The sequence below is a fragment of the Globicephala melas genome, chromosome 15, assembly GCF_963455315.2.
Source record: "Globicephala melas chromosome 15, mGloMel1.2, whole genome shotgun sequence".
In the NCBI taxonomy this organism is placed as follows: domain Eukaryota; kingdom Metazoa; phylum Chordata; class Mammalia; order Artiodactyla; family Delphinidae; genus Globicephala; species Globicephala melas.
In genome coordinates, this window is record NC_083328.1 from 36,235,210 (window position 1) to 36,252,015 (window position 16,806).

Genomic DNA, 16,806 nt, shown 5'->3' on the forward strand with positions numbered 1-16,806 from the left:
CAGGAAGGCCAGTCTCCGGGAAAGACCAAGCACGGACACAAGGGCCCAGACAGAGAGTGGGCAGCTCTGCCCTGGGAAGGACACCAGCAGAGATTGTCTGCATGCTGGGGCTGCCCAGCTAAGGAACTGAGGACCCTTAGCCTGTCAGGAGCTGGGATGTGTGAGGCACAGATTGGATCACCAGAAGTCAGGCTGGGGTAAAAATGGGGCTGCTTTCTGCAGGGAGCTTGCTCACCATTGCAGGCATTTAAACAGAGAGTGACAGTGTTTCAGAAGGATCCTCCTGACTGTGGTGCAGGAAAGGAAGATCTAGGATGGACAGTCTCTGAGAGGGACAAACAGGCGGAGGAGCAGGTGGGTACTTATGGAGCAGGAGGGATCTAGGGGGCACCTGGGAAGAGAGGACCAGGAGGACACCTCACTTGAGGATGTGTGGGGGAGTGATGGGAAAGCCAGCATCAGAGAGGAAGAGGAAGACCACTAGAGGAATGGAGTGGGGGTGGATTTCAAAGACAGAGCACAGCCTGGCTGTGGATGGACATGAGGAGGAGCTGGCCCCGGGGAGACAGACAACCTGCCCTGCTCCATGCTCCAGAGCCTGTAGGACAGAGTTGTCAGGGACGGGCCAGGGCTCCTGCCTGGTTATTCCCTGGGGGTCAGAAAAGGGAATCCTGACCCAGTGAGCTCTAGGCCCCACCTCAGCTGAAGCCCAGGCAGACCAGCGGCAACAGGAGTGGGCCTGAGGTCACTGGAAGGCGGAGTGGCCAGGGGCAGGCCTTCTCCCTTCCCCAAAGTCCTCCTTCCTCCAGATGGCCTCCTTTCCCACCCTGCCCTCGGCGTGGGCTCCACCTGCACACTGTGTGTTTGATAGTCAATAATGGCTTCTCTGTGGTCAGAGCCTGACAGGAACTCCATTATCCTTTATGATGGCTACTCAATCTCCCTTCCTTGGATGTACTTAAATCTATTCAACCAATCCCATGTTGAAGATTATTTAGGTTGCTTCCAATTTTTTTTTTTGCCACTTCAGTCCTTTTTCCTTTCTTTTTTTTTTTTAAGGGTTTGTTGTTGTTGTTTTGTTTTGTTTTGGCTGCGCCGTGCGGCTTGCGGGATCTTGGTTCCCCAACCAGGGATCGAACCCACACCTTCGGCAGTGAAACCTCGGAGTCCTAACCACTGGACTGCCAGGGAATTCCCTTCAGTCCTTTTTCAATGACACCCTTTTTTGCTTAGCTCATTGGAAGTGATAACATCTGTGAAAACATTTTCAGTGGCTATTGGTATTTTCTAATACAATTCAAATCCATGCAATGCTATGAAGATTAGTGTCCTTGTACCACCTAAGTCCACGCCCCACTCCACCTGTGGTCCAGCTTCCTCACTTGGGAGGACCCTGGTGCCGTCCATTCGCAGATATATAATGAGCACCTACTGTGTGTCAGGGACACAAAGCGATTGATCATGCTGTGCTCCTCTCCCATCCAGATGCATGGCACCTTGTCCAAGGACAGTCCTCCCCAATAAAGGGCACCGTCCTTTCCAACCTCCTTCAGGACCTTGTCCACAGCCATCCCCTCTCTTGATACTGGCCGTTCCATCTCTCCCACTATGCCAGCTCAGACTCTACAACCTACAGGGGATGTTAAACCAAACAGAGCTCAGCTTTGGGGTCAGCTGAGTTTAATCCCAACTCTGCATTGTTCAGCTGGTGACTCTCTGTGGCTCAGTTTCCTCATCTGTAAATGGGGACACTAATTGTCTCTGCCTCTCAGGGTTGTCCTGTGATTCTGACAAGGTAATGCAGGTAAGAAGCAGCACTCAGTGCCTAGATGCTTACTGAGTGCCCAGTAAACCAAGGCAACCGGGCAAGTATTGCACCAGGCAGCCTACGGCTGAACAGAGCAGTGTTTTCTCATTCTGGCCAGTGAACCACATACACTGAATGTTTCCGGGTGGTAAAGCAGGATTTGTGATCTTCTGTCAAATCCAGTTCTTCCCAGTGTCAGTCGGCTCCACCAACAAAACTGAGTGGGAAGACACAGGGAGGAAGGTGCTGCTCCCCTCCTGGCTAGTGGGTGCGCCAGGCAGGAACACTGCATATCCTGCCCTCGTGGGCCATGGCCCCTGCCCTCCAGGTGTTCCCAGGCCAGCCAAGACCAAAGAACAGGCTGAAGGTAAACAATCAGGGCCTTAAGGGTACTGAGGTTACTGGCTTTACCTCATGGGTTTGGGGGTGAGGGGTGTCCAGAGTAGACATTATGGAGATTTGGGGCCCAAGAGAGGAGCAGGGATTTGACACGCTAGGAGTTGGAGGCCTGGATCGCCTGTCACAGGGTAAGCGCTCAGGAAGCTGGGGCCTGCTATTCTGTCACGTGGCCCTAGTGAAAGTAATAAGGAGAAACATACACCTACTCTATGAACTGGGAATTCCACTCCTAGGTATATACCCAAGAGAAATGAGGGCCCACATCCACAAATGAGTGTGTAGGAACAAGAACCTTCATAGGGACATTATTTACAATAGCTCCAAACTGGAAGCGACCCAAATGTCCATCACCTGGAGAAAAATCAGGGGAGTATATTCTTACAATGACCCATGTGGCAATTAAAAAAAAAAAAACAGAAGAATGGATTTCACAGATATTATGTTGATCCAAAAGAAGCAAGACTCAGAGGAGTACACAGGGTAAGCTCCTGTAAGACGGTCTAGAACAGGCAAAGGAGGCTATGACTCACTCTATGGTGACAGAAGTCAGAAAAGCAGTTCGGGGAGGGGTACCGCTATGGACTGGATTGTGACTTGAGGGAACTTTCTGGAGTGATGGAAATATTCTATACCTTGATCTAGGGTATGTTTTTATATACATATATAAATTTATTTATTGTTGGCTGCGTTGGGTCTTGGTTACTGCGTGGGGGCTTTCTCTAGTTGTGTCGAGCAGGGGCTACTCTTCATTGCGGTGCGTGGGCTTCTCATTGCGGTGGCTTCTCTTGTTGCAGAGCACAGGCTCTAGGCACGCAGGCTCCAGTAGCTGTGGCACACAGGCTGTAGAGCGCAGGCTCAGTAGTTGTGGCGCACGGGCTTAGTTGCTCTGCGGCATGTGGGATCTTCCCGGACTAGGGCTCGAACCCGTGTCCCCTGCATTGGCAGGTGGATTCTTAACCGCTGAGCCACCAGGGAAGTACTGGGCTATGTTTACACATGCATAACAGGGATGTAAAAATTCCATCAAGCTGCACACTTAAAGTTTATGCAATTTACTGTATGTTACGCCTCCAAAAAAGTTAATAATACCTAATAATGATGATAATAGCGACCAATTGTTGAGTGCTTGTTCTAGGCACTACTGCCCTTCTCTTAGACCCTAAAGCCACTGTCTTGTAATTACTCGTCCACATGACCACCAAGGCACAAGGAAAGCGTTTTTGCGAACGACTGGAAATGAGAACGTGACGCTTGTTGGGAAGGAGCCTGCGGCTGGCTCTCAGGAATGGCCGTAGTCGGCCCACGCGCAGACACCGTCCGGACTGTGTCCACGGCGGAGGGCACAGCCCAGCCCCGCCCTGGCAACGGTGCGGACGTGACTCCGGCTTAAAAGGGGACCGCGGCCCCGCCTTCTGCCGCGGTGCTACGGTGAGCCCCGCCGGCAAGATCGGAGACAAGCCAGCCAATCAGCAGCCGGCTCGGCCGGTTTGGGGGGGGGGTCACTGGATTAAGGGCCTCCGTCACCTAAGCTGACCAAGAGCCTCCAATGGGCGAGCTGCCCCGCGGCAGCCAATGAACGGCAGGCTTACGTCCTGCGCCGACTCTCCAGCTCCTCCGCTGAATTTCCGCAGTGAGCGTCCCACGCAGAATGCCGGTTGGCTCCCTGCCAGCCAGTCACCGGGGCGCCTAGGGCCTGGCAGCCAATGGCTGCCTGCCTGCCCGCGCCGGACCGTGAAGGTTGGCGCTGCGCTCCTGCAGCCCGCGGGAGGCGGGGGCGGATTGGCGCAGGCGGTGTCCAATGGGCGGCAAGTGCGAGGCGCGTGGCCAATGAGTGAGCCGGGGGCGGGGCGGGGGCGGTGGCGGGCGGCTGCGAGGAAGAGCTGGCGGTCGGTGGCGGCGGCGGCGGCGGCGGCGGCGGCGGCGGCCATGGCGGAGGTGGAGGCCGGCGGCGACGAGGGCCGCTGCGTGCGGCTGAATGCCAAGCGGGCCCAGGAGCTGCTGGCCGACGTGGACACGGTGCTGTTCGACTGCGACGGCGTGCTGTGGCGCGGTGAGACGGCGGTCTCCGGCGCGCCCGAGACCCTGACGGCGCTGCGGGCCCGCGGCAAGCGCCTCGGCTTCATCACCAACAACAGCAGCAAGACCCGCGAGGCCTACGCCGAGAAGCTGCGGCGCCTGGGCTTCGGCGGCCCGACGGGGCCCGGCGCCGGCAGCGAGGTCTTCGGCACGGCCTACTGTACCGCGCTCTACCTGCGCCAGCGCCTGACCGGTCTACCGACCCCCAAGGCCTACGTGCTGGGCAGCGTGGCCCTGGCCACCGAGCTGGAGGCCGTGGGCGTCTCCTGCGTGGGCGTGGGGCCCGAGCCGCTGCAGGGCGACGGCCCCAGCGCCTGGCTGGATGAGCCCCTGGAGCCTGATGTGCGCGCCGTCGTGGTGGGCTTCGACCCACACTTCAGCTACATGAAGCTCACGAAGGCTGTGCGCTACCTGCAGCAGCCCGGCTGCCTGCTCGTGGGCACCAACATGGACAACCGGCTCCCACTCGAGAACGGCCGCTTCATCGCGGGTCCGTGCGCCCCGGGGGAGGGAGGCTGGAGGGCGAGCGACGGGTCCCTCCCGGCCTCTGACCCCCGGCACTCTCCTCCTTTCCTTCTCCGCCCCGCAGGTACCGGCTGTCTGGTCCGAGCCGTGGAGATGGCCGCGCAGCGCCAAGCCGACGTTATAGGGAAGCCCAGCCGCTTCATCTTCGACTGCGTGTCCCAGGAATATGGCATCAACCCGGAGCGCACCATCATGGTGGGTGATCGCCTGGACACAGACATCCTCCTGGGCGTCACTTGTGGTCTGAAGACCATCCTGACCCTCACTGGGGTCTCCACTCTGCGGGATGTGAAGAGTAATCAGGAAAGTGACTGCCTGTCTAAGAAGAAAATGGTCCCTGACTTCTATGTTGACAGCATAGCCGACCTTTTGCCTGCCCTTCAAGGTTAAAGATTTAGTGTCTTTAATCTCCAGAATAAAAAAAAATTGAAAATCACCCAAATTAATAGGTGGGGCTTAAGCATCACTCAGCTAGGTGGCTTCAAGTTTGCTTACTTGGAGTTAAGCAAAGGTACTAGTTGTTAACCTTGTAAGTAAATGTTTGGGGGGTTGGATTTTTACAAATGCTTATATTTTAAGATGCACTTTTAAGCTTGGAGGGCATTGTGGGGGTCCTGGGCCTTAGGTGCCAATTGGTCTTGCAGTTGGGTTCAGCATATGTCTAGGATTCAGGTAACCTTGGGGCCTGCTAATGGGACTGAGGTGGGTCTAGGGGTGTCATGTATTTTATTGAAAATTTCAGGGATCTTGGGGAGGAGGGGCTGATTATTTTGACTGTTGTGAGAAACCCAGGGCCCCGTCTGTGTGGTCATCAGCAGAGGAGCCTACTGCTGCCTCAGCCCCTCACCTGCAGGTTGGGAGTGGAGGAAAGGGCTGGTCTCAGGTGGTGGGGTGTGGGTGCTGCCCTCACCACCACCCCACACTTCCTTAAAAACCACTCTGATGTCACAATTGAGTGTATGTTCCGTTTTAGATACCCAGGGCTGCAACTCCTCATGCACGATTGTGCAGTTCTGTAAACTCAGCCTGGCTAAACCTCATCTTTTCCAAATGTGCATATAAACCCAGGTGACTTGGACTGAGCATATTGTTTGCTGAGCGCCAGGAGGGTATGAATGCCTTCGTTGAACTCTGGGCTGCCGTGCAGGGAGCTCAGAGCAGCATTGGTACCAAAAGTTTTTTTAACTTTTGAACAACTTTGTCAGGTGGTGGAATTGAATCGTAAGCGTGTCGATTAATAGCTGTGCTCTGTCTTGTAGGGAAAATCCCACTGAAGAAGTCTCCGTGCCCCGCAGCCAGCAGTATGGCCAAAGGCATGTGCTGGCTAAGGAATGCTTGTCACCCAAGGCTCCCTCTGGGTAGAGGAGGAAAGAGGTGTCCCTCAAAACAGGAAGTCGTTTTACAGAGCATCCAGTCTTTTCCTGTCTTGGTTGGGATGGGTGTCATATGTCAATGGTCCATGAGGCCACCTATTTTGACCCTGGAGTCCCTTGTCAGTTGCCATCTGGAGGACTGGAAGGGTCCACTGGCTAGCCAAGGGTTTTTGGCAGGGGGCCGTGCTTTTTCTGCCTGTTCCCTAAGTTGCTGACCGTTGAGAATAGGCCTGATAAGCAGACTCTCTGGCCGCACTTGTAGGGTAGGGCCTGGGAAGCTGTTCCTTTTGGCCGACTCCTTCCTGGTGCCTCGCCCTGCACCCAGTGGCATCTGCCCAGATCCTGTGACTTTTCTCCTAGCCCCAGGGTCACAGTGCTCCTTCATTAACTCTCGTAAGAGTGCTTAGAGCAATAAAGGGTGTCCTGAGCCTCCAGCTCCCCCCAGGCCTGGGTGTCTGGGGTTCGGACTCTGCCGTGGGCAACACGAGGGCAGCGGGCGCCTGTGAGGTTGGTGGTGCTGACGTTGGCTCTGCGAGGTCGGCTCAAGGTGGGTCAGGTTATTGAGCAGGCCTGTCAGGGCGTTGTCACCCACACCAGGAACACGCGGCAGGTGCAGCAGCCAGCAACACCTCCCTTTTCTGCTGGGCGGCGGCCCGGGAGCCCTGTGCATCATGTCTACACCCCATTGCACTGTGTGAACCCAAAGGTATATTAAACTCTCAAACCCCAGCTGACTCTGGTGTTCCTCGCTCTCGCCTAGACAGCAGCCTTCACACAGGGTGCAGCTGTCTCACCACAGCTGGGCAGTGGAAAGGGCAGCAGGGCCGGGTACATTCAGTACAAGGCCATTCTGGGATTCCAATTCCAGAGTTGGGACGCTGACCACAGCAACTCCACCCCATTTCAGGCCCACTGCAGGGAGTCAGGTTCTGAAGAATCAGGAAAAACAAGGGACAAAGAAAGTATGAAAGGGCCATGGGGTAAAGCCGGTTAAGGAATGCACTTCCTGAAAGCTGCCAGTGCTGAGGGCCAGTAACTGTTGGGATCCACAGCATCAAGCAGCTAGAAATGCACGGCACCAGTCAGAGAAAGCCACGCTGGGCAGGGCAGGGGTCAGTGGACATGAGGCTGACCTAACCATCCTGGGGCGTGCAGGAGATTTCAGGAAGCTGTCCTCACCGCAGTGGAGCCTCCTGGAAGCCATCCTGGTCTCAGGCAGGCACCTACCTGGGGGAGTGCCCTGTGTTGGTGGGGGCTGGGAAGCAGCTGGGAGCAGCTGGGGTGCATGGGGAGGAAAGGGAAGTGGCACAGAGTCCCATGCCTGTCATTCATGAAACAGGCACTTGTTAATGGTCTGCTGCGTGCCAGGCCCTGTACCCAGTCCTGGGAGTGTAGAGGTAACCTGAGAGACTAGAAACAGGCTTCTTTAGGAAAAATTAAATCTGCCCCCAACTAGACTCCCTATATAAAGTCGGCCAGGCCTCAGCTGCTCTCTGTGCCAGCCGCTGGGTCCTGACTTCCACAGTGGCCACGCTCTCGTGACCTCCCGTGACCATGTGTGCTCTGGTCTGCACAGGCCAGGTGTTGGGAGAGCCAGGCACAGTGACGAGCAGCCTCCCCAGGTGACCTGTCTCTGACCCGGATATCAGGTAGCTGGGCTGGGGAGGAGGCAGGGGGGTCAGGAGGGGAAGGGGCCAGGTCGATTGTTTGACTCATCGGAGGTGTCCTGAGGTTTCCCGGGCTGCAGCAGACAATCAGCACATTGTCACCAGGGCTGCATCATGGAGCAGGGGAGCTGCCGGGCCGAGAGACCCGGGTCTGGACCTGTCGGGGTGAGTGCCTCCCACCACTCGGTGCCCTCTCCTTGGACAAAGACCCAGGGCCTGTCCTGCAGGGGCAGGAGAAGCGTCCACCTCCCATACCTCCTCAGCCCCTTCCTTCCCTGAGCCAGCCTGTTGCCTGGTCTCTACTCCAGGCCCCACTGACTGCAATGTGCCTCCACGTGAAGACCAAGCCCTGCCACGGGGGCTGGAGAGCTCCTGGCCTCCTGCTGCTGCTGGCACTGGCCACCGCTGGGGCTGTGGCTGGAGGGCTTCTTGGCTTCGCTCACAGCCCTCTCAAGGTGAGGCCCCCTCAGGACCCGGGCAGGGCACAGACAGTGGGGAGGAGGAGGAGAGACCAGCGTAGCCCACACTTCCAGTGGAGCCAGGGCTCGGAGCAGACAGCAGGAGGACCAGAGGGGTGGCGGGGTTAGAAGCCTCGCAGCAGGGCTGGGGGAGTGTTGGGGTCTGCTCCAGCCTGGCCAGCTGAGCTCCTGCTTCCCACTCTTAGCCACTGCTGCAGACGCTCCGTCTGACCCTCCCGAGCCCCAGGGTACCCTGGTCCAACCAAACCGAACAGGTGGACGTGGCCCAGAACGTGGCAACCATCAGGGTGACTCCAGCTCAGAGCAACCGCAGCTGGGCAGTGCTGTTCGACGGGCAGAGCGTGAGTGGCCTGGGGAGGGGGGTGGGGGCGGGGGTGGATGTTCAGGTGGCCCTGCCTCACCTGCCTGCCTTCCCAGGGTTGTGTCTGTTACCGCCCCTCAGAGCACCGGGCCTGCTTCCTCCGCCTGATGGAACCCCGAGACCGCGAGACCCTGCAGCTGCTGGTGAACACCTCTTGGGTAAGGAGCCTCCAGCCAGGGGCCAGACAAAGGGTCCTGTGTGTGGTCTGGGCCCGGGGCAGGATGGGGCTCCAGTTTCAGGGGAACAGAAGCTCTATCTTCCTTTGGTTGAGGCTGCCGACAAGAGCCAGGGCAGGGCTGGCACAATGCCAGCATGTCCAGGGACATGTGGGCCCAACCCAGCCAGGGGCAGTGCGAGTGTCCTTCTCTGCAGCCCCAAGGGACTCGCAGCCCCAGCCAGGACACCCACTATGCCCAGGAGCTGCTGGCAGTGCTTGGGAGCCGTGAGGTGGACCCTGCCCAGGTGGGGGCTTCTGTGCGGAACCTTTGTGCAAAGACCCCCATTTACTGGGCCCGACGAGCAGAGAGTGAGTTGGGGCAGGCTGTGCGGAGGGGCCTGGGCTCCCGCAGGACAGTCGGTGGCGGGGTGGGGAAGGAGTCCTTTAGGGATCATGGAGGCCCCTCCCCCCAGGGCCCCAGAGGCAGCGGCTGATCTACCTATGCATCGACATCTGCTTCCCAAGCAACATCTGCATGTCCGTCTGCTTTTATTACCTCCCGGACTAAGCCCTTGCAGCGCAGCCCCTCAGGCCAGCCAGCTGGCTGGCGCGATCACCAGTCCATGGAGGGTAGCCGCTGGCGGGGCTAATAAACAACTCCACCTGGCCATGACGGTGTCCTCTGTGGCCTCGGGACACGAAACAGTGGCAGGGAGGGGAAGGAGGAGGCACTGGCTTGGGGATGGGCACCAGCCTCGGATCCCCCTCAGCGGCTCTAGGCCCTGTGGGTCCAGAATTTCTGAAGGGAATGCAAGCTGCCTAGGGTGGGCCTCCTGAGCCTCCTCACATCCATGTAAGCAGCCGGGGCTGAGAGAGTCCCAGGATGGACCAGCCTGGCCAGTCTAGTCTGGCCAGGGACCAGGGTAGGTCAGTCAGGTCCAGCGAGCCTAGGATGGTAGAGACCAGCCATGGGGTGTCACTCTGATCTGGGCAGCTGGACAGACACATCCAGCTGGTGCCGCCTGGACAGCTGCCTGCAATCCTGAGGGGACACAGGTTAGCCCAGCACACTGTCGTTGAAGGCCAAGCAGACAACAGCTTTCTGGTGGCCGCCGTACTCTCTCTTGATCTCTCCCGTCTCCACGCACCAGAGCCGGGCCAGGTTGTCAGAGGAAGCTGCAGGGAGGGAGAGCGTGGGTGGCGGCTCAGAGTGCAGCCCCAGGCCGGGCCAACGGGTGCAGGGAGGCACGGCAGGCAGGCGGGGCTCACCGGTGACTATGTACTGGGAGTCCCCCGAGAAGGCGCAGCCCCACATCCAGCCTCGGGATGACTCTCCAGGGTTGCTGCTCTTGATGCTCAGCTCCGTCATCAGGGAGAAGTTGGACGTCCTCCAAATCTTGCATGTCTGGTCGGCCGAGCAGGTGGCGAGGAGCCTGGGGGTGGGTGTGAGCGTGGCAGGGGTGTCATCAACGGCCACTCCCATCCTGTACCCCCTTGCCGTCCTCCAAGCAGGCCCAACGCATTAGGCCCTCAGCCCCAGGCACACTGCTTCCTCCCCGCAGCCATGCAAGGGCTCCCGGCCCCCCAGGCCCTGCACACACGTGGAGTCTGGGCTGAAGCGGCACTGCAGGGCGTAGCGGGTGTGTGCTGGGATCTTGGTCTTGGGGATGAGCTGTGTCACCTCGTCACCAATGCCCCCAGTCAGGTTCCAGACATAGCAGTTCCCCTGTGGTGTAGGAGGGAAGTCACGGGAGGCCCGGAGCCTCCGGTCTGACAGGTGGGGAAGGATGCCCTGGCAGCAAGACCTAGATCCAGGGGCTGCCATCCAACATTGTGGCTGTGCACAAGGATCTGGGGGCCAGGGGACATGTGACAGGCACATCTGGCCCTGCCTGCAAGGAGCACCTGGGTGACCTGGCCCCAACCAAGGGCCATCCATACCTGATGAGCTGAGGGCAGGAGGCCATGCCTGGCCTTCCTGAAGGATGCCGCTGGCCAACAAGAATGTGAAGAACAAGATGAGAGGAGAGCACCCAGATAGAGGGAACAGCAGGGCAAAGGCTTGGAAGTGGGCGGTCTGGGGATGTCGGGAACAACTGATTTGCTGAGACTGAATGGACGTTAAAGGAAGAAAATGAGGCTGGATAGGAGTCCAGGGGTCAAATCACAGTGTCCTGAGGCCCTGGTAAGGAGCCTAGGGCATCTTGCAGTTCACCCAGGGAAGGATGCAGTCAGGCTGGTACTGCTGAAGGATGCTCTGGCAGTCGAGGGAAAATGGGTTAGGGGCAGGGGGAGGTCACAGAGGAAGGAAGGAGGTCAGAGAGGCTGCAATCACTGTCGGGAGAGACGAGGGAAACTTGGATCAGGAGGAGACAGGGAGGAGAAAGAAACGGACAACTGGAAGGACTCTGGAGATGGAGGTGACTGGACTGCTGGGTGGGCTATGGCAGGTAGCGAGAGGTAGCATCAGGAGTGACACCCAGGTTTCTGGCTTTGGTGGCTGGGTCAGAGCTGAAGCCCAGGACGGGGAAGCAGGACTGTGGGGGGAGGGGAGGGGCCAGAGGGACATCTGGGGAATAAGCCCACCTTCAGGGAATAAGGGAGGTAAGGGGCTGGGAGCTGAGCTGCACACCCGTCCCTGGGACTCACAGTGCTATTGACCGCGGCCATGTAGCTAGCATCCGGGTCGATGTGGGCCGATGTGATAGAGACCTCAGGCTCCGGGATCAGCTGCTCGTTGTGGTCAGTTTTCAAGTCCCAGATGTGGATGGCGCCACTCTGGTCACCCACAATGAGTTCTGCCTGAGGTGCAGGGGATGTGAGGTGGGGCAGGACCCCTGCCCTCCAAAGCCCCAGGGTGCCCAGCCCTGTGCTTCCCCCTCACCTGGTTGGGGTGCAGGCACACACAGTTAATGGGCGCATTCACCTGGAAGATCCGCTGACACTGCAGGTTCCGGGACCTTCGAGGTGGGGGACACACTCTGTCTATAGTGGATGCCATTGGTACTCCACCTAAAGGCCCTTTCCCTGGCTACTTATCTTGTCTCTCTACGATGGGAGCTATCCCATAGGAAATACTTGGGCGGTTTGGCCCTCCCCAGGGGCAGCTTGAAGCCAATAACTGACTCAGAGGGGCATAAAGGGTGGCCCCTTGCCTCAAGGCGGGGCTCATTGTTTGATGCAGTTCATTCCAGAGCTGCCTATTGAATCAGGCTGAGGCTCTGCTTGTCTCTGTGGGTCTTCATCCCTGCCCTATCTTTCCTCACTTGGCCCTCAGTAAGTCACCTGCACAGAAAACCCCGTCTCAGCCTCTGCTTGGAGGGGACCTGACCTAAGACAGTCTCCCAGCCTGGCCCTCACCCCCACACACCCAGGCAGCAGACCCCTCCTGCCCAGTACCCCACACCTGAGGTCCCAGATCCGGGCAGTGCAGTCCTCCCCACCAGTGTACATCCAGCGGCCGTCCTCGTGGAAGCCCACAGACGCGATGTTCTTGTTGACCCCATCATAGCTGATGATGGGGTTGGGGTTATTGGAGTTGAGATCATACATGCGAATGTGCTGGTAACCTAGGGGCACAGGCCAAACTGAAGTGTGGCTGCGCCTAGATGGACCTATGAGAAATCAGGGGTTGGGGTCGAGAGTACAGGTACCTGCAGCAGCAATCATGCTGCGGTCAGGTGTGATCTCCAGCGCGTTCACCTGCTAGGTCTGTTAAGGAAGATGACAAACAGAGCCCATCCTTCCCACCGGAGGCCTTTGCCCAGACTGTTATCCCTACCAGGCATCCTGCCCAGCACCACCTGCCCCAATTCCACAGTGGAGGATACGGAGTCCTGGTGCTGCACCGTTCGCGTACAGATCCCGCTGTGGGCCTGCCAGAACCGCACCGTGTGGTCATAGCCTGCAGTGGCCAAGATGACGGGGTCACTGCCCACCGTACCTGGAGACGTGTTCATGGTGTGGCTGCTTGAAAGACTCGGATCTACACAGGGCCCTAGTTCTGACCGGCAGGAGTCAGAGATCAGAGCATCCGGAGAAGAGAGAGGAGTGCAGTGTTTAGGGAATACTCTCTATGTCCTAAAAAGATTACAACAGATTACTCGGTGCTAAAAAATAAAATCATCCCCATTTTAGATGTGGGGAAACTGAGGCTCAGAGAGGTTCAGGGATACGCGTGACACCCGGCGAAGGACAGCGCCGAGCTCCAAGGCGCATGCTCCGTTCCCCGTCCCAAGAACCCTGCCGGAATGCCACCCTACCCGCGGCCGGCAGGGGACAGTCACGTCCGGGGCGCCACTCCGCCGCAGGGCCGGGCCGCGCATGCGCAGCGAAGCGGGCAGGCCGGAGGGAAAAGCCTGAATGCTACGGCTGCGCATGCGTAGCAGGCCGGTGGCTGGACCTGATGGGCGGGGGTGCTTTCTGGCTGGACCCTCGAGCTTCCCGGTGCTCCGTCGACCACCCTGACTCCGTCCCGCTGAGCCAGCTTCCCCCGGGCGCGCTCTCCCGGCCACTGAAAGCCGCTTTCCAGCCCTCGCCCCGCGGCCTCCGTACCTTACTTGCTGCTCTGCGTTCCGCCGCGGTCCAGGACGCCTAGCGGAGCCGGAGCAAGTCGATAGAGGCCGAGGCTGAGCGTAGAGTTATCGATGGGCCATTAGGGCGACACCAAGGGGCGTAAGGGGAGCAGGCACGGGGGACGAGACTAGAGTTCTGGGGCAGGGGCTCCTCAATACGGGCCTCTGCGGTATCGGGCGGCGCCGGTGGACGAAGCAGCGACCCCAGCCTTCTCCCCACTCGGGCACCTCACCCTTCTGAGACCCATTCTCCAGGCCGGGTTGCACCATCGACTCCTTCCCATCCATCCCCTGATTCCCACGCGGGGCTAGGATTCCTAGGTAAATTACAGGACATCCAGTTGCATTTGAATTCAGATAAACAACATGTTTTGTTTTGCTAAGTATAAGTATATCCCAAATGTTTCATGGGATATACTTATACTAAAAAGTTCTTCGTCGCCTAGGTGAAATTCAAGTGTAGCTAGTTGTCCTGTGGTTTTATTTGCTAGATCAGGCAACCCTACTCTGGTCCCTTTCAGGACTGTCCAGCCAGGGTCTGACCCTCGGGTCCCCTCACTAATCCCAGTGACCCCTCAAAAACTGGGGTCCCTCTTGCTGCTTTTTCCATCCAGCCTTCCCACACTCTACACACGTGGCCTCATCCTCGAAAGAGTCCTTGAGACAGGCTCTCCCATGGTTTCTTCCCACCATGCTTAAAAATGCAGCTCCACCCCCCCTTCCTTCCTCAGGCCCCTTGATCAAGGCCATGTCCCCTGCCTATCCACCCAGGCCCTGGGTCCCGGGAACCTTCTTTCCTGTACCTTCCCCACCTCCCCTCTTTCCTTCCCCTCAGCATTTCAACACCATAAAACAACTCAAAACTCTTTCCAGCCTGCTCTCTTTCAAAGATCTGTTCTCACTTCTCACTCACTGCTTGACCCTGTCATGTCTTTTACTCCCAGCTCTCCAGTGAAAATTTCACGAGGTCCCTGGCCATCTCACATTGCCAGACCCAGTGGATACTTTTCCTTCTGCATCTCGCCACATCTGTCTGCACAGTGGCTGACAGCACTGCTCCTAGAAAACTCCCGTGACCGCCACCCAGCTTCTTGCCCTGCACTCAGTCTCTTACTCTGCCTTCCCCTAAAGGCTGGTGGCCTCCAGAGTTCCTGTCTCCACACTATCCCTGGGGGCTCTTGCCCACTCTTCAGGGTTTTCAGTACCATCCCTGGTCCGGGGCCTTTCCACCCTGTCTCCAGCTCACATCCGGCTCCCTGTTTGACATTTTCCATTGAAGGCCCCATGGACACCACTTTCCACAGCCAAGACAGTTCATGATCGACCTTCCCCCAAAGGCTTCCCCTTCTGTGTGCAGTGCCCACCCATGTATGACAGTGAGGCAAGATGGGCCACCACTCCCTCTCCTGGAACAGCCTCCCCACACCCACTCCTGCCCCCTCCAGGCTGTCCTTCACATTACAGAGTGGTCTTCTAAAAACCTAAGTCTGACCCCTGTTAGAAGCCTGCAGGGGTCCCCCATTACCCTCCAGACTCCTGGGCCCAGCCCCTGCCAACCCTGCGGCTTCTCCTTCTCTCCACTACACAAGCCATGAGTGAACAACAGTCTCAGAATTCACTACACCCTCTCTTTGAATGCTTGCCCACACCTAGGATGCTTCACCTCTACCTCTTCAACTGCTGAACTGTTTTTTTCAGGACTTTTCATAGCATTTTGAGAGCTTATTCTGTGTGGGGGGCTATACTGGGTGTTTTGTTTTAATTGAGGTGAAATTCACATTACATGAAAGTAACCATTTTTAACTGAACAATTCAGTGGCACTTAGTACCTTCACAGTTGTGCAAACACCACTTCTATCTAGTTTCAGAACATTTCCATCATCCCCAAAGAACCCCATCTCCCCCACCGCCAGTTAAGCACTCACTCACCATCCCCCCACCCCACCTCCCCTCAGCCCCTGGCAACCAGTAATCTGCTTTCTGTCTCTATGGATTTACCTCTTCTGGACATTTCATATAAATGAAATCCTACAACAGACCTTTTGTGTCTGGCTTTTTTCACTGGGCATAACATTTTCAAGGTTCATCCAGGTTGTAGCCTGTGTCAGTACTTCATTCCTTTTTATGGCTGAATAATATTCCATTGTGTGGATGGACCCCATTTTATTTATCCATTCATCTGTTCATTGATGGAAACTTGAGTTGTTTCCACTTCTTAGCTATTACAAATGAAATTTTCTGTACAAGTATCTCTTTGAGTACACGTTTTAATTTTTCTTGGGTATATACTAGGAGTGGAATTGCTGCATCGTGTGGTAATTCCATGTTTAACTTTTCGAGGAACCGCCAAACTATGCTGAGCGTTTTACCCACATTCTGCATTGGGTCCTCACAATAACCCTGCCAAGGAGGAACCACCCCCTATTTTGGAGGCGAGAAAACTGAGGCTCAGAGAAGTAGAGTCATGTATCCAAGGGCATGTGGCTAGAACATGGCAGAACCCATCCTGCTGGGCTCATCCCTCCCCTGATCTCCCCCCTTCTGGCTGAGGTGACTACTTCCCAGGCAACCTCCGCACCTCATACATCCTCTTCATCTTCCTCTCTACGTAGAGGAGCTCCCCAGGGCAGCTCCACCAGGCTCAGAGGCAGCTCTGGGGAGTGGCAGATGGATATGTGGGCTTGGAAGCCTGGGAGAGGAAGAGCCCTGTGAACCCTAGCACCTGAAGGATGTCCGGAGCAGGATAAACCCTGAGAGCCTGAGAGCGGGAGAGAGAGGTGAGAGCAAAGGAGGTCTGGAAGACTCAGCCAGATGTCTGTGGGGTATCTGTGGCCCAGGGGGGCAAGTCCTGAGCTGTCTGCCTTTTTGTGGGGACTCTGGGTGGAGGGCTGCACATGTCCCATGCCTATGGGTAACTGAGAGACCAGGCCAGGCTCCATGCCCAGCCTGAGCAGCCCCAGCATCTCTGCTGGGCAGGAAGGGGAGATAGGACCCATGGTTGTTGATCCCTTCTTATGTACCAAGCATCAGCTGAGCACTTTACAGAGGTGGCATCTTTGAGAAGATGGAAACCTTGGCAGCTATCATGCTTCATGCTCCCAGCAGCCCGTGAGGAGGGTACATTCGTCATCCCCAGTTTATACTTAAGGGGCTGGGCATCAGGGCTCTGGGGGGCTGGGAGGGGTACCAGGGAGTCCCTGAGCGGGCGCACAGCTGGTGGACAGGAGCAGGGGTTGCGCTGCTGCCAGGGGAAGGGGGAGGTTGCCGTGCAGCTGGGAAGGGGGCCAGCCCAGGCTGCAGTGAAGCAGCAGCCAGCTCTACTCCAGGCTGAGCCTCAGCAATTCTGCTGGCTCAGCGGCCCCTCCTCCTGGGATCGTCCTCGGAGGTC

At 57.3% G+C, this 16,806-nt stretch overlaps 3 protein-coding genes across 9 annotated transcripts; 2 read left to right on the forward strand and 1 right to left on the reverse strand.

Moving 5' to 3' along the window:
- The first annotated feature begins 4,082 nt into the window (after positions 1-4,082).
- On the forward strand, positions 4,083-7,830 carry PGP (phosphoglycolate phosphatase). The gene is made up of 2 exons (XM_030848664.2): positions 4,083-4,772; positions 4,872-7,830. Exons 1-2 carry the CDS (start codon positions 4,133-4,135, stop codon positions 5,195-5,197), a joined length of 966 nt encoding a protein of 321 aa, XP_030704524.1. The 5' UTR covers positions 4,083-4,132; the 3' UTR covers positions 5,198-7,830.
- Positions 7,831-7,877: 47 nt separating this feature from the next.
- On the forward strand, positions 7,878-9,538 carry BRICD5 (BRICHOS domain containing 5). Of its 4 annotated transcripts, XM_030848683.2 has the most exons (6): positions 7,878-8,012; positions 8,156-8,302; positions 8,512-8,667; positions 8,744-8,845; positions 9,060-9,213; positions 9,318-9,538. In XM_030848683.2, the coding sequence occupies exons 1-6, from the start codon at positions 7,962-7,964 to the stop codon at positions 9,410-9,412; spliced, it is 705 nt and encodes a 234-aa protein (XP_030704543.1). In that variant the 5' UTR covers positions 7,878-7,961; the 3' UTR covers positions 9,413-9,538. The 4 variants fall into 4 exon arrangements, 3 of the variants coding, with proteins under 3 accessions (XP_030704543.1, XP_030704542.1, XP_030704540.1); XR_009559012.1 differs by having other exon boundaries at positions 8,744-9,213; positions 9,318-9,474; XM_030848682.2 differs by having other exon boundaries at positions 9,060-9,500.
- MLST8 (MTOR associated protein, LST8 homolog) lies at positions 9,362-13,528 on the reverse strand. 4 transcript variants are annotated; one of them, XM_060284667.1, is made up of 9 exons: positions 13,399-13,528; positions 12,675-12,924; positions 12,498-12,549; positions 12,251-12,413; positions 11,729-11,804; positions 11,494-11,646; positions 10,446-10,570; positions 10,114-10,277; positions 9,362-10,020 (listed from the first exon to the last, which is right to left on the reverse strand). In XM_060284667.1, exons 2-9 carry the CDS (start codon positions 12,801-12,803, stop codon positions 9,902-9,904), a joined length of 981 nt encoding a protein of 326 aa, XP_060140650.1. In that variant the 5' UTR covers positions 12,804-12,924; positions 13,399-13,528; the 3' UTR covers positions 9,362-9,901. The 4 variants fall into 4 exon arrangements, with proteins under 4 accessions (XP_060140650.1, XP_060140651.1, XP_069899721.1 ...); XM_060284668.1 differs by having other exon boundaries at positions 12,675-12,748; positions 13,399-13,444; XM_070043620.1 differs by having other exon boundaries at positions 12,675-12,847; positions 13,399-13,416.
- Between the last annotated feature and the right edge of the window lie 3,278 nt (positions 13,529-16,806).